The sequence below is a fragment of the Hypomesus transpacificus genome, chromosome 11 (genome assembly GCF_021917145.1).
Source record: "Hypomesus transpacificus isolate Combined female chromosome 11, fHypTra1, whole genome shotgun sequence".
NCBI lineage: Eukaryota > Metazoa > Chordata > Actinopteri > Osmeriformes > Osmeridae > Hypomesus > Hypomesus transpacificus.
Window position 1 is genome coordinate 6,319,839 of NC_061070.1, and position 25,978 is coordinate 6,345,816.

Sequence of the window (25,978 nt, forward strand, 5' to 3'; positions counted from 1 at the left end):
CGGTTCTTACGATAAAGTGCAAACGAAGTTGAACTAGCAGATCTTTTCTATGCATACATGCAGGGTGGAACATGCCTTTAATGGGAACACAATGTGCATGCAACAAAATAGTTATCAATCTTTTTATTAGTGTATACTAATAATAAGAAGAAAAAAACATTATTGCAGTGAGTTTGGTTTGCATAGATTCAAGTGATCTAGCATAGAAGTCGGGACAGTTTTGATTATAGTAACACTAAGGTATGAGAGAAATGTTGGAAATGAAAAATGTTAGTTTATCCAAAAATAAAACATCTTATCACTCACCCTTGTTTTGTTTCATATTCATATGATATACAAAAGGACATGTTAGGCAGAATTCTGCATCAGTCAGTCCATTACTTGTTAATTAAATGGTGAATGACATGGGTTAATGTCTCTCAACAATTAGTCGCTTCATCGTTCTAATAATCGTTAGATTAGTTGATTAACAAAATAATAGTTTGTCTCAGCCCTAGAGGTGAGCAAGGAGAAGGAGTAGGAGAAGCCAGAACTGAGTAGAAGCCCTCTGGATTTCAAGAATCTAGAGAACAATGCTTCAAAATTGCTTTTATACCCAATTATTATCTGTAGAATCAAATCTTGACCCTTACTTATCAACATATGACCTAAAAGAAAAGTATATAGAAACGTTTACAGTTGTTTTCTCACTTGCCAATGTTTCTCGACCTAGGGTTATAATAGAATATTGAAATGTTATTCAGTTGTTACCTGCATTGTTTACATCCATTGTTTAGCTGTTGTTCACTGTGTGTTGCAGCACTGGAGAAGATGCTGGCCCAGAGTTTCGACATTCGCCACCCCAGTAGGTTGACCTTTGATCTGGAATTTAATCATCACCTCCATCAACTTCACCAGTCATAACACTCTCAGAGTTCCCTATCCTCTTTGTCACTTTGAATTGTGTACTGGTATGTTTCACCATATCAGCCTGCTGGAGCCTAGATTACTGCTTTTGGTTTGGAATGACAAAATGTATAAATAAATAAGATGGATAGTTTAACAGATCAATCTTTGTTAGTGCTTGCTTTGCCTTTCATGTCAGGAGTGTCTTCTTTTGAGCTAATGGCATTTCATTCATGAGAAAAATGTATTTAAAAAAAGACCTTACATCTCTTTACATCCTTATCTCTTCTTTCCTCTCGCTCACTCTTTAGTCATCCCCTTGAAAACTGAGCTGGCCTATAAGATCCTAGAGAGAGGTCGTATGCGTTTCTGGCTGCAGGCAGAGAATATCTCCTCCGGAGTTTCTTACAATTTCTTTGCCAACAACAAGGAGCTTTCAGGAGCTGATGTAATATAACATTTCTACCTCATTTTCAGTGTAATGTCTTCTTATTTTTATGCTTTCTGATTGGGTTTTGTACTGGGTTTGACATGATCTTCTGTGTTTGTGTCTGTCCCTGCAGCCCAACAAGATGGGTCATGATGTTGCCACGGGAGTGATTGAGTTTATCCTGGATCACTTCACTGAGGATAGTGAGGGCACCTTCACAGTGCAGATCCAGGATGGGAGGGGCAAGGCTCAGTCCTCCCTGGTCCTTATAGGAGATGGTGTGTATGTATGTATTTGTGTGAGAGTGAGAGAGTATGTGCATTATGTTTAATCTGTTGCAGTGGTCTCTGTGCTCAATCCAGGACTTCAATGTGATTTGTTTGTGCTGCAGCTTTCAAGGCGGCCTTGGCCGAGGCTGACTACCAGAGAAGAGAGTACATCAGGGTTAAGGAGGGTGAGAAAAACGTATATCCTGTCATAAACACATACAACATCAGGCTACCTTATCTGAAGATGAACTAAACAAGGGGTACTCAATTAGAAACTCGAAAGGTCCACTCAACAAATTTCCATTCAGTCCAGGCTCCGGAACAGTGATGGTTTATTTTTCTGGCCTTACCTCAGAGTTCTGGGGGTAATTTTGTTCAAAGTGTCTATGCTTTGTGTCATAGTGACGTTTCACATTAGCTCTACCACTTTTGACAAGGGCAAGCGTCTCATTACAGGTTAAACACATCGGTTTTGTGCTCCCTACCGGCAATACAAATGCATACTTGTCAGTCCATTCTGTCTGAAATTAGCGATTTTCTGAATCAACTTTTCGCTTTTTGCCGATATTTGTCATGCCATGATTTTAGAAAGGAAGAAACAGGTAGGCTACCGTTAGCATATCGATTAGCCTGCGTTGTTTTATAAATAAGAATATTTTGCCTGCGTTGTTGCAAATGACACACAACCTGTGTCAGAGGTTGCTCCCAATGTTGAGTGAGTGAGTTGTCAAGGTGAATACTATTACAGCTCCTGATTGGATCTTTGGATTGGACACAGAAGATAGAAACTACATCTAATAGGAAAACAATATAGGCGTGAAATCACGCACCAATGAAAACTCACTTGGATCATGACTAAATTAGAATGTTGATTTTGGCTTCGGTCCAAATTGTATTGCGTCTGGATCCGGACTGCCTATTGAGTACCCCCAAACTAAACCCATTTACGCACTACGTTATTTCATGCAACTACTTTTGTATAAAGTAGACAAAAGTAATAATTGGCACAAATAGGTTATTATCTAAATGTACTGTAAATGAATTAAATCTCCCCACCCACTCCCTCAGGCCCCCACTTCAGTGAATTTCTGTCTATCAATGTGGGGGACGACTGCTCTGTGTCTCTGGTCTGTAAGGTGAGTGCAGAAGGCTACTGGTAAAGTAAGGCTATAGCTATGACTGACTATGCAAGTAATACATGACTATGTAGTTGTGTACTATTATGATACTGTTGCTGTGAAACTGTGACAATGTAATGTGTTATAAAGTCGGGACCATATATGGATGTCTGTGTGTGGTCCTGCAGGTGGCTAATCTGACAAAGGAGTCTGAATTCCACTGGTTTAAGGAAGACACTGAGATCGTCCCTAATGAAAAAACAGACCTATCCTCTGGGGCCTGCAAGCTTCCCCTTGCCCAGGTAACCCCTCCTCATTGCCCCTAACCCACGTAACACTCCCTAATTACACCGTGCCGGAAAAACTCTGAATTTACTTCTCTTCCAGAGCAGAGCAGTGAAAGTAGGGTTGTTAGCTATCCAGAGGGCTGTAGAGATATTCAGTCATGGTTACCAGTGACCAAGGTAACATGTTTATGTGAGAGCACTCCAGACCATAAGAAGAGACCCTGAGGGAACAGATTAGAACACTATTCCACACCGTATCCTACATTGCTGCAGATCTACATGCACACACAAACACACCAAATACACAGAAACACACAGATACACACAGCAGTCCTTTTCACCTCTAATGCTATTATACAAATAATCTAAAACCAAGCTCTCTGTTGGGAAGAGCACAGTTTCATTTATTGTCATCACAAGTTTGTTGCGCAGAACTTCCAATGTGATAATCTTGCATCTGAGTAGTAAAGGACAAAAAAACTGGGAAATATAGAGAGCGCAGAGTATGGCTCTGAAATCGTTTGGAAAAGGGCAGCTGATTGTATGAGCCATCTGCCTGTCACATGTCGTCTATTACTGAAAAAATGATGCCTTCACATGCTAGTCAGAAGATCCATTTTACCACATTTGTTAAATCGAGAATACGAGGACGTCATGTTCAGGTGCTTTTGTTGTCGGAGAGATATAAAAAATGGCGTCCGCAAACGTTTTTGGCACCATCATATTGTGGAAATCCTTTTTTGATTCCATTATGCACCTGCTAGAGGAGGAAATGGATGCAACAAAATGCAAAGGTAAGTAATCCATGTAAATATATTATACTAGTCAATCTAAACCTGTGGCCAGGATTTCTTCATTTATATCGCGTATTTTACACATAAAACCAAAAAAAGAGAAAACATTTAAACAAAATTTTACAAGGAATGGTAGGCAAATATGTGATTTTAGAGTATATATATAAAAAAACACATTAGGCATTTAAAAGCAAGCTACTGAAAAATTTTGGACTAACGAGAGGCCTACTTGCCTGCCTAAATGATTCTATTTTACCAAAAATACCATCGGACACAAACAACATTATATAACACAAGAAACATTTAACAGCAAGCCTGTAAAGCCAGTTATGCAGCAAAGGTAAAGAGCTAGGATATACTAATGGCTTGTAAAGCCTGTCACCAGCAATAGTAAAAAAACAGTACAGACCACAAAGTATCTATCCGCTCTGCTGGCTTTTAAATCCCACTCAGCAGAATGATGAAAATACGCTGCAGACTATGACGCCATTGAAGAATCGCCTGCAATTGACCAGAGAGCAGTTCCACTTCTTTTCCAGGAAACTGAGAGAACATGGGGTGACCAATGACCATCAACAAGGAGGTTCTGCAAGGATTCCATTAGAGAAGTAGTGTCACAAAAACTGGTACCCCGGTACAAAGTCGGTACTCAAACCAAAAAAACAGTACGATACCAGAATTTTTTCAGAAGTATCGGCTTGCAGTCAGATGCTGACAAGCAAAGTGTTGACCAAAAAATCTCACCAGAAGTTGCCAGTAGCTCTCTGTAAAATCGCTAGATTTGTTGCTAGATGTGATTTTTTGTCACTAGGGAAGGCAAAAAGTCGCTAAATCTACCGACAACATTGTTAAATTGGCAACACTGGACAAGCAGCTAATGCTGCAGGGGCTCCACTAAAAGTTGTCAAGAAGAAAAGTGGAATGGCCATGTATGGAAATTGCTTCGGTGAGAGGCAGATGACAATGACCAGAAAACAATTAGCAAACATCACCGCGCAGAGCTCTCGAGTTTGATCAAAAGTTTGACGTGAGGTTTCCATACATGTAATGTATGGCGTGAGTGTCACGGCAAATGCGTGAGACTTGAGAGCCCTGGCCGTGCATGTCCTTTATGGATACATAATACAATACCTAATACTGGGGCATACGAAATGAGAGGGCACAGCAGGCTTAATATATTTTACATAGCCTTTTAGATGACATAGTTTGGTGAAATTTGTGTTTTGAAGTTTGGGATGTATATTTACGTTTTGTGCTTGTAGTGCGACCAAGAGTTAAAGAGCCCCATGAGTTCTGTTAATGTCTCCACTCAGTCCAGTTTCCACACACATTTTCTTTTGCCTTTAAGGGCTCTCGAGGACCAGGATTGAACACCCCTTCTCTAGAAGCAGACTCAATAGATCCCAAAAACATCTCTCCTTTCATTTCCCTGAAGATATTGCTGGGCTGTCTGTCCAGTTTGTGAAGTCTGATTTGGTGAATATGGCACACAGCAATGTCATTGAGCCTTTTATGTGTCATGGTTGATCGCAACCAATAGGTTAATGAAAGGGAGCGAGCCAAACATTTCCATTTTAACCAGCCAAACGAACGGGGCTACCAACGTCATCTCCATGACAACCAGGAAGACGCCAAGCCTAAAAGCACAAACGCCGGCTCCAAAAATACTTTAGATAAGCATAATACACAAATTTTTAAATCTTGTAGTACTTTTGTGTGGCCAACGTTACAAACGCTAATACACGCTAACATCGCCTAATCAGCTGTGCAGTTATGAACTGATGCTTGTCGCCTTACGTAGGGAGAGTGGTGTGGACGGATCATGGTCACAAGGAATCTGGGGGGGACATCTCCCCCTTGTCCCCAGTGCCATCTGCGCGCATGTTTCATAATAACTGTTACCGACAAAATCATACTACAGCTTAAGGTTGTGATGAACATAAGGTCGGAAAGCGCCTCTTTTCAGCAACAGCTTCATAGCAAATCCTGCTTTACATTGTCCCAGGTTTTCAAAACCGTCCTTGGTGAAATGGTTCGCGCAAATGTGCCGAGGGTCGAACTACACAGGGATCTTCTACACTACGGTAGACAAACATCATGCCCATCTACTCAATAGGTGTTTTCGACTTCATACAGCCCCGGCGGCGCCGACAGTCAGCTGCAGCCGGCTACCATGAAGCTGAGAATGCCATTGGCTGCTTCAAGTCAGCCGGGCTGAAGGCGACGCCGGCGCTGCATGAAGTCAAACACACCTACTGGCTTGAGCCCCCCCAAAACGTTCATTAGCCCCCCCAAATGTTTTATATAAAAAAAATATATGGATATTTTAAATCTAAATGTGTTCATTTCTCTTCCTAAAACCCACTAGAGGACACTATTTAAAAGGATATTTTCAAACATTTCTTCTGGAGGCCCTAGTTTTGCTGGGTCACAGGAAAAATAATAGGTTTTATCTAGGGGTTTAGCCCCCCCAAAAGTGGGAACGTAGATTCGCCCCTGAGATGCATGTTTGTCCAGATCTATGTTTCAGCAAGATAGCTAGAGCTAACTGAAGCTGAGTTGAATCAAGATAGTTTGTTTGCTAAGCTGTAGTGCTAACTTTACCCACCTAAGGCGATCATTTCAAATGATATCTAGTCAATCTGTTGAAAACAGTGTTGTGTAGACACAATAGATTTATTTGTTCGTTTTTATTTCAAGTCTCCACCTTTGTTGTTTCAGTTAATGCTGTTGGACGTGCTGCGTCTTTGCTCCACAGCTTCATTCGTTGTAAACGGGGAGTCAGATGGCAGAGCGGTGAGGGAGTCGGGCTAGTAATCAGAAGGTTGCCGGATCGATTCCCCGCTGTGCCAAATGACGTTGTGTCCTTGGGCAAGGCACTTCACCCTACTTGCCTCGGGGGTCCCTGTACTTACTGTAAGTCGCTCTGGATAAGAGCGTCTGCTAAATGACTAAATGTAAACCAACCAATCAGAGTGCAGCTCATCTATATATTCATGAGCATACCATGAAAGGAGAAAACCTAGCATTCTTTCCCTGGAAAATTTCACTGGATGTATCAGGGGTATAGAACAGCACCCGGGCCATTTCCAGCCCAACCAATGTTACATACCCTATTCGGAGACCTTAAGGAACAGTGTGAAATACCCCAAAAACCCAGTCAATCACCCCTTTAATGATCGATTTTTAAAGTACCTTTTTTTAAGCTTACCTCTCAGAAAACTGTGTGGTGCCCTCTTAGGCTATTTTTAGGGTTTCTTTTAGATTAATCTCACTGTAATCTTGGAATTAATCTAGATTAAAATGGTTCATTTGAATTCCGCCGAAGGCATTCAAAATATGTGTGCTACCCAAATAATGACTAAAAGTAAGTCTTTGAGAACGCGTTTCTCAAGCCAGGTGAGCGAGGATATTAGTTAGCTTGGCTGATAGAGCTGTGCTGACGGGGTTGCCTCAAACATAGTAGTTTGACGACGACCCTAACCCTGCGCTACATCAGTGCTTGGCTCGGCATCTTCCGTATTAGCTAAGGGATGCTTTGCGTTTAGGTGGTATTTGAGACTGGAATAACTTGTAAAATAAAAACATACTGCATCGCACAAGGTGCAAACAACCTTAGTCTTGTCGAGGTTTCCATTGGGAAGTCTCTTAAAAATACATTTTCCCTGAAGCAAACCCAGCGGCTTCATAGCTGCATCCATGTTAGCACGTCACGTTTGATGTGGTAATTTCATACACAAGGCATACGCACAGGTTCGAAGACTCGTTCTCGCCCCTTACAGTGCAATTCGGCTGGGTATACATCCGCGCTAAAATATCAAAGTGAAAGTCATCATAGCTTGCGTGGTATAGACCCAGCTCCCAACCCAACTTTGAGAATAAATTAAGGGCAATATTTCATGTTAACACCAATAACGGCCCACCACTAGTCATTGTTGGCTTTTACTTGTGAAATGGGAGTCAATGGCAGCCCCCAGACCAGTACTGTAAAAATTTGCCATGTTGAAACTGCAGAGCATTAGTAACTGCCATATCAAACATGGGCCATGTGAGACAATAGGGCTGCGCTACAGGCCACGCCCCAAAATGTAAAGTGATGCCATTTGCATCCCATTTGTCTCAAAATTCTGAAATGTTGTATACATGCCTTATTGCTCATGAGGGAAAAAAGCATCAAGAAACCTATAACGGCCACCATATTGGATTTTTCTGTATTTTCTGTATCATATTTTTTTTCACTCCTCCTCCTTCAATTTTTGTCCAATCTTCCCCAGAATTGGCATGTATCATCGTCAGAGCAACCCTCACTCAAAACTTAAAGGGATTTTTGATTTTCAAAACCGTTTGTCTGGTACAGCCAAACAAAATCGGAAGCAAAGCCACCAAACAGAAAGGCAATCTTTGAGATATCAACACCAAACTTGGTACATTACGAAGAAGACACTACAACGTGTTAAATAAAGGTTATTTTATAAAATGGTATTATCGCTAACGCTAAAATAATTATTTATACATATATCTGCCGGTCAAAAAGTGATACTCTGATTCAATCAGACTCTTGAGAATGTTTAGTACACAAATCTGAGAAAAAGTTGAACGTAAGCTGAAAAGTTGATTTTTTTCTGAATATTTGAAATATGCATGCTTGGCTAATTGCTAGGGCTTCTTCCAAATGAGCTGTCTCCCTCTGCTCCCCAGCGTGCGCACTCTAAAGTCTCACAGACACATACTGGCCACTGACACACTCGCAAGCTTAGGGAGACGCACACACATTTAAGGGTTTCTGTAAAGGGTGGGCTAACCAAGCACCCACCTTCACTCATTGGCCTAGCAGCAATTTTCAACTAGTAGCCATTCTATGGCTAGTTTGGTCACAGCTAGGGTTGCCACCCGTCCCTTAAAATACGGAATCGTCCCGTATTTGAGAATAAAATAGCGCGTCCCGTTTTGAAAGAATACAGGACGGGGTTTGTCCCGTATTTTCCGAGTTGTCTTCAATGCAGCATCCCATGCAAATCATCCCACCCGCATTCTGTGAAGAATGCAAGTCCTATTCTGCCCCTGATTGGGTAATACTCACTGCCATTGTTGGTTTGATCGGTTTGTTTCAGATTCATGGCCAATCAGAGTCAGAGAAGGGCGGGTCTCTTGGCGGCGAGTCGATTTGAAAGATTGGCGGAGGCAGCCCCCCCCCCCGAGTAATAACAAGTACACTTATAAACGGATGTAGGCTTGACATGCTCCAATACTACACACTACTACTTCTGGTCCACTGATGTTATCATGTTCATGATGTTCTTGGAAGGTCTTTTGCAAGTGTCCTGCACTATATATCTTTTTTCCAATAGACATTTGAGAATTAAAGCATTTGTTTAATTACTTAATGTTAGTTAATTGTTAACAAGTTATGGATCTGTTAATTTAATAAGTTAATAAAATATGGTTCAGATCTCAAGTTCAAGTTCGACCATCTCTGCAAACACAAAACCAACGGGGGGCTGGCACTGCCTAATTTTACTCTTTACTACTGGTCCACCGGAATACGCTCTATTGCACACTGGTTGGATGACACTCCATCACCCTTGCTTGGCTACAGATGGAATGGGAGGATTGCCTACCATTCTCTATTAGAGCAGTTATGCTGTCACCTGTACCAGTCAAAATAACCTGTTTTAAACACAACCCTATCATTCACTACACAATTAGGATATGGAAACAACTAAGAAAACATTTCAAACTTAATGCAGTGTCTTTTTTGCTTCCTATAGCAGCAAACCCCACCTTCACTCCCTCTGTTCTGGATGGGACCTTTAATACCTGGAAGCAAATAGGAATTTGTAATGTTGGCAACCTGTACATAGAAGGGACTTTTGCTTCTTTCCAACAAATCCAAGATAAATATAACTTGCCAAAGAATCAGTTCTTCAGATACCTTCAGATTACAGACCATGTCAGAACACATCTTCCTAACTTTGAGAAGGCAGTGGCAGACAAGTGTTTTATTAAGAGAGTTTTATTAAACTGTTTGCTAACTCTCGTTACATAATTTCACAACTGTATGACACACTACAACGCATGTGCCTTCCCAAAATGGACAAAATAAAAGAGGAGTTGGAAAAAGAGATTGGGGCCGTTATACTTCCTAATGTGTGGGTGGAGAGTTTAGAATACATTCACGACTGTTCCATTAATGCCAGACATTGTTTAATACAATTTAAAATCCTGCACAGGCTACACTTTTAAAAGACAAAATTGCATAACATTTTTCCAGAAGTCTCACCTTTGTGTGATAAATGTGAGTCCATGGAGGCTACCTTATCACATATTTATGCAGGGGATTCCAGTTGAAAACAACAATGGCCGCCGAAAAATTATTTATATTCGTAACAGCGAGCTGCGATTGGAAGCAAATTGATACAGGAGTGAGGGTGGTGTCAGCCCACAATTTCCAGAAAGAATCTGTGTGTGTCTCGCTAAGCTCACACGTGTGTCAAGGGGCAGGATGAGTGTGCGCACGCTGTGGAGCAATTCAATTGAATTCAATCATTTATTGACATATCAAGCTGAAATTGCGTATGGTACTTCAGAATGATGTCATCTTGAAGGCACTAAGGTTTGAAAAACCATCAGTCAAAATTATATTTGATTTATTAACACAAAGATGTTGTGGCAATGTGGACATTTACATAGATACACTTTTCAACCATTTTGAATTGCATTCCTTATTCAATTTGACCCTATAGAAAGACATGTATTCTACAAATCTGAAACAAATTTCAAGTCGGTTGCAACTATGGTTCATGAGGAGAAGGGTTTTGAAGGTTGTACCAAATTACAGTTTAGCAGTACAGCAATATCTATCATGCCGGACCTTAAGAGTTCCTGAGGCGTTTTTGTTCCCCATGAGAAATAAGGCATGTTATTAATTAATTAATTATTAGGTAATCTTCTGGCATTTTGGAGTAATGGGGCGCTGGGGGTTTCACGTAGACTTTGGGCGTGGCTTATAGCGCCACCTATGGGCGTACATGGGCCATTGGCAGTCTGGGAGTAGTGTATGTTTTCAACTGGAGTACCTGTTGTATCATTGGGCCAAATTTTACAAAATCGGGTCAAGGACCTTTTGAGCTATTGGGCCACTTAGCTGAGAAATATAATAATAAGTATAGCTGCTAGCAGCAATGCGGGTTCCTCCGCAAAATGGCAAAATATTATAAAAATGTACATTGTAGAAGTTCAAGAGTTGGACAACAAGAGAGCAAAGATACTTCATGTTGGGCCAACTACAATAGGCTGAATGGATATTTGAACTCATGAGCATAAGGTTACAAGGCAGCCTCTGTATCCTCTCTGCTACACACCAACTGTTGACAATGTATGAGTAGAAAGGGCACAGTATTAGCTTTGGTCAGCTTTGGGACAAAGGTTAAGAAGCGGTTGACATATCAAAGTAAAATTGCATGACATTGCACATGGTATTTCATAATGATGTCATCCTGTTTAACTAAACAGATATTCAAATTTACGACAGGCTAAAAGACTGGTACTGGATTCAAACCTACAACCTTATACTTTGCCGGTCACAGTCCCAGTCCATTGAGCTATTCTCAGTGTTGAATATTGTCATGTTCAGTTACTGTATAAAAAAGTAAGCTGTTTCTTCTGTGGTAAGAGTTGTTAGATTCAGCCAAAGTTTAAACTACTCAAATTCAATCATATTTTTAATTGTTGATGGTACTTCAGAGTGATGTCATCTTGAACCCAATAACGTTTGAAAACCGTCAGTCAAAATGATGTTTGATTTATTGACACAAAGATATGGAGGCAACGTGGACATTTACATAAATACACCCCTTTCAGACATTTTGTATTACATTTCTCATTCCATTTCACCCTATATAAAAACACACCTGCTCGCACACTATACCAATCCATGCCGTATTACTCCCTCCCAGTGCAAGTCACACCAAAGCAGAAATGCTGTAGCGGACGCATGAGGTTTAGATGTCGACCAAAACTTGCCTCCCAAAATCAAAACACATTGATCGCAACACTGTTTCGAGAATTTCTCAAAGATGGCTTGAAGATCGCAATCCAGAACCACAGTCAAATTACAATCAAGAATTACCTCATAGGCAATAATTCTGTGACACAACCCATGATCATCTCTTTTCAAGTATTACCTTACTATGGCCGACTCTCACTTCCGATTAAACCACACAACATGCACTCTCAGGGTGACCAACAAGATTATTTTAACTAACAAACAACAATATTACAAACATCTAACTGAACAAACGCAACAACTGAAATACCTTGCATAGCTGTTGTAACCAAACAATTTTCCACAAGTCAGGTCCAACTATAAATGTATAAAAGAGCGAGTTCCAATCAAATCTGAATTATTTTCAAACCTAGAGGTTTAAAAGACAACCTTTGCCTAAACTGACATGCACCAACTCAGAGAACTGAGTTTCAACATCCATTTACACATTTAGTCTCAATTTTTTACTCTACTTTTAAGGCATAACTATGTTTAACTTAATGTCTGCACCTCTCTGTCACTAACTGTCTCTGGAGTGGGGGGTGGGGGCTTCACAGGGTGTCTACAGGTGTAAACAAGTTAAATTTAAGACTTTTTAAGACCTTTTAATACCACTTCCAATTGAAATTAAAGACCAAATTTATGATGGAAATACAAATCAAAAGTGGAAATATACAGCAATCTTCCCAAACACTGATGTCTGTTCAATATGAACAGTATGGTAAAATGACAACAATCGGTTGAGTTTAAAAACATTGACTAAATGTGTGTAATGCGAAAGGATAACACAAAAATTGAACTGCTGTCCTATGTCCCATTTTTTATTACACAATGTAGCAACTAGCAATTCCATGAATCCCATGGAAAGAAAAGCAAATGTGTGAGATGAACTGATGTGGAGCACAAATCATTCAAGAAGCAGTACTTCTCTTGAGAGGTATTTATTCAGATGACTAATCATTGGATTCAGGTCAAAAGTCTATAACTTGAACTGGTTTCATTACTTAAGACACTAAAAGTCAGCAGTTTGGCATGCTGGGACATGGAAAGGATAAAAAATTTAGACTTTCATCAAAGTAAAAAATGCTGGTTTGTCTTTTTTCATCGATGTCCTCAAAAAAGCAGTCTGCAGAGCTACTGTGTCTGTGGGGTGACTGTCTGTCTCTGGAGGGCTGGCAGGCAGGGGCAAGCAGGGCCTGCAGGCAGGTAGTCAGGGCAGGCCAGCTCGATGAAGCCATCCTGGGGTCAGGGCTGAAGAGAAGCTGTCCAGCTAGAGGGGGGTAGTCCAGCAAGGGATCTGTTTTTCCCTCAGCATCCTCTGTTGAACTCTGAGCAGGCCTCTGCATGACCCTCCAGACCTGTAAAAGTGAAGAAAGGATCCATGTCAGTTGTGAAACATGAAGCTTTTTACATCTACACTTGACATAAACTACAGTTTTGACTGTGAAATGCAGTGGCATTACTTGAACTTGAATCCAAATGTGGTGACCTGATGGAGACCTGGCCATGCAAAGTCACTCAAAGCATTTGGTTCGATTCCAGGCTCTGGCAGGAGTATTTAGCTCTAAACTGGTCAATATATACACATCTGACCAAAGACCAGCTCAACCTTTGCCTGTAAACAGTGATTCTGACTGTCAGAGACCTTTAAATAGGCTGACCGAGTGAAACTAGCCTGGCTAACGTAGGTCGCTTTCTCAGGCAAATGACGAATGAAATAGGCTTGTTTTGAAATATCCTATATACTGGCTATCTTCAGCAGGCTTTTGTCTACAAAAAGCAGCCCTCCCTGACGTTTTAGGAGTAAAATTGAGTGAAAGACAATATTGTTTACACACGGCCAGTGAGCGAGTAGAGTCTGTCTCTGAGGCCAAGTCAAAACAATGTACCCCCGGGACGCAGTCTCACTTTCCACAAATCACAAAAATAATCGGAGCATCTGGCTAAAAGCAGAATTCGACCAAAAATTGCCTCCCACAATCAAAACACATTGATTGCAACACCGTTTCGAGAATTTCTCAAAGATGGCTTGAAGACCGCTTTCCAGAACGACAGTCAACTTACAATCAAGAATAGTCTCATTGCCAATAGGTCTATGGCACAGTCCATGATCAACTCCTTCCAACTATTAATGTACTATGGCCGACTCTCACTTCCCATTAAGCCACACAACATGCACTCTGAGACTGACCAACAAGATTGTTTAAACTAACAAACAACAATATTACAAACATCTAACTGAACGAACGCAACAACTGAAATCCCTTGCATAGCTATTGTAACCAAACTATTTTCCACAAGTCTTGGCATTTTTTGACATGCCGCACTGCATGCTGGGTACCCAAGAGCACTGACGCTGATGATCTAGCTGTGCACCGACTACGTGATATGACGAGATGCTAGTGACGCGCTAAGGTCTCCTGAAATGGAACGCGTCTTTCTGCCTTGACGCTGCGTGCGCATCATCATCAAGACCCCATGTATATGTCAAGATAACATCCAAGCTAACAATTTTGCCAAATCTGACTGCAGCTTTGTATACCATATCCACCATACATGTTATGGTTGTTTGACTCAAACAACTTGCTTAATGAATTAAATGGCTGTTAAATGTAAAATCCAAAGTTTGAACAGTGAAGAGCGTTGGCCAATCGGATTGGTTCCTTGTTTCTTGTAACGTAGCAACCGTTGGTCATTGTCAACATTTCTAACCTAAAATCTAGGTTTCATTAGGAGAAACTAATCATGTGTGCCTACACACACAGTCCTGTTCAGACACTGAATTTAAAGATGACATCAAAATTATAATCCATGGTGCACGGTTGCCGATGTTGTCGTTGTCCCTGGTGAGTTTTTATACTTTTAAATTATATCTCGTCACATTATGTGACTTTGTTGTGCAACTGCACTGCCATTGTGGGTAGTAAATAAGATCATGCAACATCTAACCAGCGGATCATTTCTTGCAAGTGTGTACAGTGGTATTTTTACAGACGGATTAACACCGTAGGCGTGAATAATGCATGCATCGTCATCCATCTTTAGCCGAGGGGAAGCTAGAGAGAGAAGATGCAATAGAGGGTTTTCACCATAGAGTTAATATAACTAGAGTAAGCTACTTTTGTCTTCCAAGATGGACATCTTGGAAGAAAATTTCTATGAAAAGTGCTCAGTGGTGCAGTGAGGCAAGCGAGATCGCGAGACTGGACGCGGCCATCTTTCCACTTCCGTGTCTTCCTGTCTAACTTTAAACAGTGGCTCTTTTTTTCCCTAGCTCCGAGAGCTCATGTAAATCGGCTATCGGCCAATGTGAACTTTTGTGCTCATGCCCTGTTAGTATCTGCCAGCACATTTGCAGGCAACTTTCATTGACTAAGCAAATAAATGGGTTGCTAGTTTACCCATTTCGGATTGGTTTCAAACTTAGCAAAAATCGGGAACAATTATTCTATGAAAAAGCTCGTAGTATAAGCCAGGTTCGAGAATCAAACAAACATTATTGGGGGAGATAGTTTTGTAAATGTTTAATGGAGTTAATAGAATAAAAACGACAGGAAGAGTCGGAAACCTAACCGTACATGCAATACCACCTACATCCACCGGGGATGACCGCTGCTTCAAGTCGAGGGGCGAGGGGTGGGGGCTTGGTTTTCACCGACGTCACGTTCTGGGCGGTAACCCGGATGCGCGGCCATATTGGAGGCACTCGGTGTAAACAACTGAACGGAATACAACCAAAGAACATATATTCTATACTCTTTGGTACAACTGTAGCCATGTCTAAACGACCGAAATGGTCATCAAACGCGTCCAAGATTCAAAGGCATATAGGGAAGGACTTGGACCACAAGAAAATTGTCGATATTTTGAGAAATTAGGATTTATTGGCGGTGCAGATCCCTACCAGTTAGCTCCCTCTACTTGGATCCGTGACGACCCAGTGATTCTGCCTTCAGTTGGATATCACGATACTGTTAACTACCTGGTTTTCTCGCCGAACCCATACACATGCAGTAGTTTGATATGAATTATATGATGTCAATGTCAGCTTTACAGTAAAATAAACACACAGTAAAAACAACAAAAGCAGTAATTGTTTTTAGTATTAAAAATATGATCATTACAATAGAAAATTAGTTATGAGTCGCTGAAATAAACATTTCACAATACCTGACAAGAAATGTGCCGAACAAATACGGATGTTGTCCAGATTTTTCCCTCGTAGATCTTGGTTGAGTTTTGCCAACCACAAGCGCCTCCTTTACTCAAATAATCTCTGGCATTCCTCTCCCTGGTTTTTAATAACTTTTGGAAGTCAATAATATACCAAATGTTTTTCTCGATCTGTCCTATTGGTACAACCGTTGTTGTGATGTGGAGTGCCTCCAAAATGGCGACTTCCGGTCCGATGACGCGTCGTGAAAACCCTCTATGGGAGATATCCTACAGTAAGCTAGATACTGCTATAAATTGAAAACGGAGATGATCTTCCTTAACCTCTGTTGTCAATATCACCGATAAAAAGTAAATACTGTTACGAAGCATTTGTTTGTAGGTAACAAACGATAGACGTAGCTAGTTAGTTTTGTCGTTCTATGGCAGCTATGATGTCGTGCTAGTGTTGTAAGCACTCGTCACAAGAATGGCATAACTTTAAAACAAAAGATCATATTTCAAATCTGTCTGCTATTCTACATTGCGCACACAATTATGTATATATATCAACGCAAACATGGCCTGTACCTTGTATCGAAATTAGCTTGTCTAATGTATGGTGGACTGAGAAAACATATTTTTAGTCAAAGCGGAGCGAGCGGATGTTGTGGGAGAATTCCTACTGTGTTAGATTTACTGCTTCAAATTGAAAACGGAGAAGATATTTAGAGTAAAAACAAGTTTCTTAACATCTGTGTTCAATATCGTCAACTAAAAGTAAAAACTTTTCAGTTACGAAGCGTTTGTTCGTAGGATTAACGCCAGCTGCAGTATAACACTGACGGTCAGCTATGACAGTGTTGAGCCTCGATTTTTTCAGATTTCTGTGAAACTTGCTTAAAGAAAAAAGATCTAGCTAGATTATATACACTTTAAGCTCAATGTATCACAATGGAATTTGACTTGAAAATTCTGAATCATTGAAACCCATTAATGTTTGTCAGCACTTTAATATCTTAAAAACTTTAAAGGTTATCTGCGAGAAAAGTAATAGCACACTAGAGCAGATCAGAATTTATCAAATAAAGTTTGAACGGTGTTTCTAGCTTAAACAGTGTGAAACTAGTAGGCGACGGAAAAAAGTGGGAGAAAAAAAACAACTAGAAAATTCATTTCCTGCTGAAAATGCGTTGGAATGCTGAAATCCATACAAAACATACAGCAGTAGGGCCGATACAGGAAGACACGGCGACACTTTTTTGCAGAATGATGATGGGGCAAGTTTTGTCCATTAGCATAGTAGTTTGTAAGAGATATTAGCAGCATCTGCAGAATTAGTAGTTGTAGTAGTGGCATAAGATATAGCAGTATTAGTAGTGGTAGTAGTTGTGTTGTGGTGCTCTTAGTCTTTTAATGAGACGAGTGGACTGAACAGCAGCTTGTCTTGTGTCTCCACTAATTAGCTAATATGAATCACCTGTGTAAGAGACTGAGTGGCGCTTGTCTGTTTGGTTGCCACAGTGATGGTGCAGCTATGATTGCTAACGCGCTTAGGGCAGAGAGAATAACAGAAATGTAGCTAGAATCCACACCTCAAACAAGTTAACCTAGACGCAAAACTATACGTCCAATCCCAAAAATATTATTTATATTTATATTTTCCGAGACCCAAGACTCTGCAGAAACCAGATATTTCCTTTATATGTCTGTGCGGTCAGAAATACGACTCTACCGGCAGTTTCTAAATCTTGTTCTTTTTGCTTTCTCGGACAAATTTGTCGCCAAATTTGCATTGGACTCTATGGGGCGAGAGTTGGACTTTTGTCTCGCTTTCGTGGGGCTCTGAACAAATGTATAAGTCTGTTGGATTCCACAGACAACTGTCTATGACCAGCACAAAATTTGCTGTCTATTGATCCAAAAACGAAGCATGAAGAGTGAAAATTGTGGCAATGCTGGCAAACTATAAATATTTTTTCAACGACATCCGAAGCTCCCCTCCACTCTAAGCGTTTCAGTCAGCACTCTAGGCTTTCACGTACACACCCATGTAAATCTCAGAAACGCAGAGCTCTCAAGTGTCACGCATTAAGCATGGCAGTCACTCATTTCGGTCTTTTGTCACGCCCACCCGCCACACATTGTATTTCAGGGTTCCCGCGGGGTTTAAAAAGTCTTAAATTCGGAACTTTAAATTTAAGTTTAATTTAAATTTAATTTCCAAATAGGCGTAATAATTTTATTAGCACTAAATACATTTGTGTTTTGAATAGTCGATGTTATAGGTCACTTTTAAAAATAATTTCATAATTATATCCTGGCCATGGATGCATTAATCATTGCTGCCTTTCAAAGATGTCAGGTAAAAAGCAGTTAATTAATTAATTTAAAAAATGGGGGGGGAATGTCACTCTTGCCTGTCTTCAAAACTTGAGAGCCCTGGAATTGGTTTGAAAAACTTATGAAACAATCAGTTGAATAGATATCAAAAAGCTGATTAAAAATAAATAAATAGTTTAGGGTTTTGACAACATTTTAAAGTTTAAATGGTGGCTGTAGCTGAAGGATTGAGTAAAAAGGATTAGAAAATTGAAGAGGTTTAAGAGGATTGAGAGGCTTAGAAAAAATACTCAATTGGAAAACCATGTAAAAAATACTTTATTTATATTTATTTCACTTTTATTTAGCCAGGTAGGCTAGTTGAGAACAAGTTCTCATTCACAACTGCGACCAGGCGATACAACATAGCAATAAGACACATACAACAATATTATGAATATTGATTTATATTAATTCAAGCATAAGAGGTACAAAGCTGAAAATATATAGCAGTCATAGCCTGAAACTGCTGAATTTTTTGATAGCTGAACGGTTTTAATAGCTGAAGATTTGAAGGCGCTGAAAGGTGTCGCGGATGAAATGGAATAAGAAGATTAAGAAATTGAATAAAGATTCAAAGAACCTTTTTGATGAACATTTTAGCATTTTCATTTTTCAAGTTTGGCCCTTGAAAGCTTCCGGTTTCAGACGGGCGAATGATTGTTTTGATGGAAGTCAGCTAGTTTAAAAGCATAAGTGAGCAATTACTGTGAACAAAAAGTTTGTTGCTGTGTTTGGTTGTTTGACGAGATTGGGGAAGAACAAGTTGTCAACACGTTTAAATTTCCTATAAAAATGGGACAACGAGATGACTGGGTTCCTGCTGTAAAGAATAGCTTGTTGATCTTTCAACATTGTTTCAATAGTAGGCTAATATTGGTGGAAATACCGTTACTATAGAATCGCGTTGGTTTTAATTAAGGGTGCAAAATGATGATGGGTCAACATCAGAGTCTGACGCTGAAATTATCGTTGAAGGCGGAATGTCGATTCAGCGTAGTTTCAATGAAGTTTGCTATCTGGGTTAGTGCTTTAAAAAGGTGGTTTGGGGTGCCATAACTTTTACAAGTTCAAAGTTTTCCAAGGGAATTTCCAATCATGCCTAGCATCAGTGGCGATGTGTCCTTTCTTAGGTTACTGAAATTAATTTGCGCAACAGGCAAGGGATCCACCTGAACAATAAATATACTTCAGTAAAGATAACTCGGTTGTGGATCTGACACTGCATGCGTAGTCCTAGGCTATGGCTAACTCTCCCCCGTTTTTAAACCCTCGACCACATACATTGGGTTCAGAAATGACAGGTGGGTGATGTAAAAACAGCAGAACATAGCCTATTGAACATTCATCGGTGCGTTTATTAATTACTACCATTTCACAGCAGTTATTCAACAAGTAACCAGCAGATATAGCCTATCCGCTGCACACCTATGGAGTCAAATTAGGGTCAATAATAATTTGCAAAGAATTGTTGTATTACGCTAATTATTTTTGACAAACACTTTTTTTACGGATGCAAATGTTTTTCTGCTCCTGCAAATTGTTTTCTGCTCCTGCAAATCATTTTCTGCTCCTGCAAATATAGTTCTGCTTCTGCTAATCGTTTTCTGCTCTTGCTAATCGTTTTCTGCTCCTGCCAATTATTTTCTGGTCCTGCAAATCTTTTGCTGTGTCAAAATCGGGTCAAAAAGGTGTCCTATCAGCACGTTGCTTGCTGAGTAGCCAATCAGAATGCTGATCACCGACCGCAGCACATTTGGACACACAAAGGTTGACTAACGTTACACGCTTCGAGATCTTCCTTACACTAAAAATGTTTGTAAGATTGTCGAAAATCATTCTTAATGTTACCCACAGTCAAACATGAAGCCTAATTTCATAATCAAAATTTGCTTTTAAGAATGTACTGAGTTTAAACTTTAAATTGTTCACACAAACCTGTAGAACTGTGCATTTCATGTTTGGAAATTAATGTATTGATGGCTAACACGCTAACAGGGTACCTAGTTGGTCTCACCAAAGAAGCGTACTGAAATTTATAATGTAAAGAAAATAGGTAAACAGTTTTGTACAAAAGTATCTGAGTTGGTAGACAGTCACTGTCAGGGCGCAGTCTTACTTGTCCATGAAATACTCTACAATGTGGGAGTCAGATGGCTTAGCGGTGAGGGAGTCGGGCTAGAAATCAGAAGGTTGCAGGATCAAATCCCCGCCATGCCAAATGACGTTGTGTCCTTGGGCAAGGCACTTCACCCTACTTGCCTCGGGGGGAATGTCCCTGTACTTACTGTAAGTCGCTCTGGATAAGAGCGTCTGCTAAATGACTAAATACACACTTTTTGCAGATTACTGTACCTGTTCAGGATGGACAGGAGACAAAGCTGTGGTACGGCATAGTGTGGTAATTGTTGGTACGGTTGTAGCAGGCATAGGAGCCGAACCGCAGCTTTGGAGCTGCTTAGTGGCTTGTGTGAGCAATATATGGGAATTGTTGCCACACTAACTTAAGTAGGCCTAATGATTGATTTACATCTATTAAATCTTTACCTTGACACAAAACATTATTTTCTTACGCCGTTTCCTTCCTCATTCATTTAATTGAATAACCCACAGCGGGGAATACCGAGTCCATGACCCCTTTGTCCTAGCTACCTCTGATTCTAAGCCAAGCTTCAGTAAACGTATTACTTAAACGTATAACTGTGTGAGTAATACACTTCTCCTCTTACATACTGGTTATGCAGCATGGATATTGCAAACAATTTCACATAATGCTAACCTTACTCTATCAAGTAACAGTTACCCATTAAATGTACGGCCTATACTGCAATGTTTAAAATGAGACTAGTGATTAATCAGGGTTCCCGCGGGGTCTTAAAAAGTCTTAAATTCGTAACTTTAAATTTAAGGCCTTAAAAAGTCTTAAAAACGTCCCTATTTTCATCCGAGGTCTTAAATTTCATTTTGTCAGGTCTTAAAAAGGTATTACCCTCGTTAATTTCCAGACACGCAGACTGCAGAAAGTTATTACAAGGTAGCAAAAAAGTATTGAGTCGTAGCCTACAAAGCGAGTCTTTGCTACAAACAAAACCAGCAGAACGCTGCCCTCCAAACTTTGGTTTGGTGTGTTGTATTTCTTTCTGGAGGATAGCCGTACGCGGGGATAAAACTAAAAATCCTTTGATAACTGCAATACCTGCATGCGAAATACGTCTGCGCTTCCTCAGAGTTTGTTAAAATTCGGCGACGTGTGGAAAATGGGAAAGTGTACTTTCAACGAGACATGAGTTGCATTCGACATGGACTGAATTCATGCAGCGGCAGAGCCGGCTGCAGACGACGCCGGCGCTGCATGAAGTCGAACGCACCTATGGCTAGAGATCACAGCGATTTCCGCTGTTGGTTACAAGCACTACCCAGCTCCAGGCTCGCTGCAAACTTTGCCCCAAAAATATTCAATTTGGTTACTAATGTGATTGCTTTATCTGTAAATTAAATGTATGCTTCTTTTAATTTAAATGAATTCCATTCATAGAAATTACATGTTTTTTTCAGTCTTTTGATTTAAATATTTTTCGGGTAATGCGTTGTGTAGGTCTTAAATTTAAATCTCTATGGTCTTAAAATGTCTTAAAAAGGTCTTAAATTTGACTTACTGAAACCTGCAAGAACCCTGTTAATATAGCACCATCTTAAGAGGATTAGTATTGTGTATTATATAGTGTAGTGATTATTACTGTTATTTCAGTGATTTACCAAATGTTTTTGTCTATTGTTGTTTAAGTTCAAGTCTTTTATTGTCAGATGCACAGAACAACACAGGGTCAGAGTGGGCACTGAAATTCTGAGGACAAGACAACCTGGCACAACATAACATGAGTACTCAGAACATAGATTACACCTATGAAAAGCCAAAATATAAAATAGACCTCCTAATTTACAAAATAGTATGCAAAACGGTATACTAGACCTCTAATATACATACAATATACATCTAATATACAACCTAAGCTAACCTAAGACAAGTGTTACCTACAATTAGTGCAATATTGCTGATGCAACCAGTAGCTGAAAGAGCAACAAGTGACTGAAAGTGACAGTGTGTAAAATGACTAGTGAGAAGTGATGACAGTGTATCAATGTCCATATCAATGTTCATTCAAAAGCCTGATGGCCCTTGTTATATGTGATCAGTGTTGGGGGTGGCACAATTCAGCAAAAAAAAGAAGACATTAATTACAGCTATATTCACTTAAAAGGAAAACATGGTTAAGTAAACATGCTAATCCTTGATTGTCTGAAAGTGGGTTAGATAGTTTTGTATACATCTGCAATCATATGGTATTATCAAGCCACATGGTACAAAGACCATGAAATCTACCTTAAGTGAGGTTATCAGAGTAATTTCACTTGAACAAATGAACTCCAAATAGTCCAGATCCATGGGCTGTCGTTGAGAGGCCTGCTCCAAGACAAGATGACTTCCCACCTGACAAAGTTGTAAAGAAAATACGTTAATTTAATTATACCATGAACAATTTCTGTATAATAGCCTAGCCTACATACTAAAATACTGCATATTTTGAACGGCCGCAATACATCAGACAAACACACATAAATCCGTATCCAATCCAAGCTCAAAAAGGCTGCACTTTTGATCCCACAAACTCCACTAGGATGGTTTGTTTAATGATCGCATAAAGTAGCCCACGTTACCTTATTTTCTAACTTGTGACCACTTATAGCTATTCCGATTGGAAACTGAACCTAGTCAACCTTCAGCTAGCCTACCGTTTTCTTCCCATATTAGTAGGATAAGTGTTGACATTAGCAGCGACCACATAATCCAAATATGGAACTCTGGAAAGCACGCAAAGGTGTCTTACATGTATATAGCTAATTATAAAACTTTATTGGCATGTTCCGTGATGTAATGAACCATAATTAACCCACTTGTGTCACTGATGCATTCGCCTCAGGCTCCTCCATGTTGAATGACTCCAGAGAACTAGGAGCCCCATTATTGGATGGTCGGTGATCAGCATTCTGATTGGCTACTCAACAAGCAACGTGCTGATAGGACACCTTTTGGACCCGATTTTGACACGGCAAAAGATTTGCAGGAGCAGAAAACGATAAGCAGGAGCAGAAAACGATTAGCAGGAGCAGAACAAGATTAGCAGAAGCAGAACAAGATTTGCAGGAGCAGAACAAGATTTGCAGGAGCAGAACAAGATTTGCAGGAGCAGAAAACGATTTGTAGGAACAGAAAAAGATTTGCAGGAGCAGAAAAAGATTTGCATCCGTAAAAAAGTGTTTGTCAAAAAATAATTTGCATAATACAACACTCTTTTACGAATGCAAAACGATTTCTACTCCTGCAAATAGTTTTCTGCTCCTGCTAATTGTTTTCTGCTCCTGCTTAACGTTTTCTGCTCCTGCTAATCGTTTTCTGCTCCTGCTAATCGTTTTCTGCTCCTGGTAATTATTATTGACCCTAATTTGACTCCATACACAACTCCCCAACCGTTGCATTTAGTATGCAGGCATCACAGCTGGTCTAGGTTTTTTTAAGCCGAATGTCTTAATATGTATACGTTTGTTGACTCCCATAAAAAAACAGTTGTAGGCATCAGACTTTTATAGGCTCTAATAACCTCTTTACAGACTGTAAACGCACTCTACAAAATAGCCTACTATTTGGTAGGCTAATGTAGCTACTATTTGAAATAGTGGTAGACATCGGGATAGATTAGCTCTAGCTCTACCTTAGGTAGGCTATCGATTTCAGATCAGCCTTAAATAAATTATAGCCTAAAATAATACGTTCTGATCCAGTGGGTCGTTTAGGGGACACTATTCGATGCATCGCTGCTATTCACAACACCTGGACTCCCCAGCATCCTATGCCAGGATCCTGTTTGTGGACTTCAGCTCTGCCTTTGATACCATCATCCCTGCCCTGCTTCAGAACAAGCTCTCCCAGCTGAACATGCCTGATTCCACCTGCAGGTGGATCACAGACTTCCTGTCTGACAGGAAGCAGTGCGTTAAGCTGGTAACACAAGTCTCTGATTCCCGGTCCATCAGCACCGGATCTCCCCAGGGCTGCGTCCTTTGCTCCTCCTCTGCTCTTCTCCCTGTACACCAACAGCTGCACCTCCAGTCATCCGTCCGTCAAACTCCTGAAGTTTGCGGACAACACCACCCTCATTGGGCTCATCTCTGGTGGTGACGAGTCTGATTATAGGTGGTAAGTGGACAACCTGGTGACCTGGTGCAGCCAGAACAACCTAGAGCGCAATGCTCTCAAGACAGTGGAGATGGTTGTGGACTTCAGGAAGAACACAGCCCCACTCACCCCCATCACCCTGTGTGACTCCCCAGTCAACACTGTGGAGTCCTTCCGCTTCTTGGCCACTATCCTCTCCCAGGACCTCAAGTGGGAACTGAACATCAGCTCCCTCACCATAACCACAGGATGTACTTCCTGCGGCAGCTGAAGAAATTCAACCTGCCAAAGACAATGATGGTGCACATTGAGTCCATCCTCACCTCCTCCACCACCATCTGGTACGCTGCTGCCACTGCCAAGGACAAAAGCAGGCTGCAGCGTATCATCCGCACTGCGGAGAAGGTGATTGGCTGCAATCTGCCTTCCCTCGAGGACATGCACACCTCAAGGACATTTACATTGTATTTATATTGTAAATTGGCAATTTTATTTTATGGCAACTCATATTTGATTTTATTTTGTATTCCACTTAGTATAGCTAGTTTATGTATCCTTAGTATAGTTAGACCACATATTAAAATAAGATTCCTATATGTTTATTCCTTCCTGCCAAATCAAATTCCTTGTCTGTGCAAACTTTCATGGCAAATAAATCCCTTTCTGATTCTGATTCAGTTAATTGATGGTAATATGCGCTAGTCATGTTAACTCGAAGGTAAAGTAGCTAGCGATAATGTAGGAAACGCGCTAGCCGGATGTAGCTCAGGGCCTTGCGTTCTAAACTGATCTGTTATTGTTTACGTTCCAAAAAAGGTCTATAATGAAAAAATAATTTGCCTCAGTAAAAAGATACAAAATGTAATACTTAACTAGCTATTTGCTATCAATCATAGGTAGCTTATTTGTTTTCAAAGGACATGATGGCAAAATAACATTTGGTGTTAATTACAATAGTTAGCTAGCTCAGATTATTCCTCAGCTGTTATTATCCATTCAAACATAAAAAACCTTTAAGGTTGTTTCCATCCTGTAAGAGGATTGGCTGACACCATGGCCTACTGTGACTTTAAATTTGCAGCCAGATCGCCGCTTAGCGGCACAAAGTCAAAAATTTTGTGTGATGAATAAATGCACACAAGGAGACAAATCCATAGCCGTCGTCCTTAGTCTCTTGCTTTCCGAGTTGCTTTGATTTAATGTTTAACTTCTGTTTTTAATGGTCAACAAATCAATAAAATAAATTAATAGAAAATATTGGTAATATAGGCATTTTGTTCACAAGGAAGTGACCTGAAGGATTACTCGATTATACCAAAACCTTATGGCAGAAACGATGGAGGGAGAAATGGAGGATAGAGCGGGGAAGTGTCTTGTACTTCTGG

General features: G+C 40.3%; 1 protein-coding gene across 2 annotated transcripts in view; it reads left to right on the top strand.

Annotated features, from left to right (window-relative positions):
• myom2b (myomesin 2b) overlaps nt 1-25,978 on the top strand; it is a 63,830-nt gene that overhangs the window by 32,601 nt on the left and 5,251 nt on the right. For both annotated transcript variants that reach the window (XM_047029934.1, XM_047029933.1), the window contains exons 23-28: nt 800-844; nt 1,197-1,333; nt 1,449-1,593; nt 1,707-1,769; nt 2,653-2,720; nt 2,891-3,004. In XM_047029934.1, coding sequence (XP_046885890.1) covers nt 800-844; nt 1,197-1,333; nt 1,449-1,593; nt 1,707-1,769; nt 2,653-2,720; nt 2,891-3,004 — 572 coding nt within the window. The remainder of the gene's footprint in view (nt 1-799; nt 845-1,196; nt 1,334-1,448; nt 1,594-1,706; nt 1,770-2,652; nt 2,721-2,890; nt 3,005-25,978) is intronic.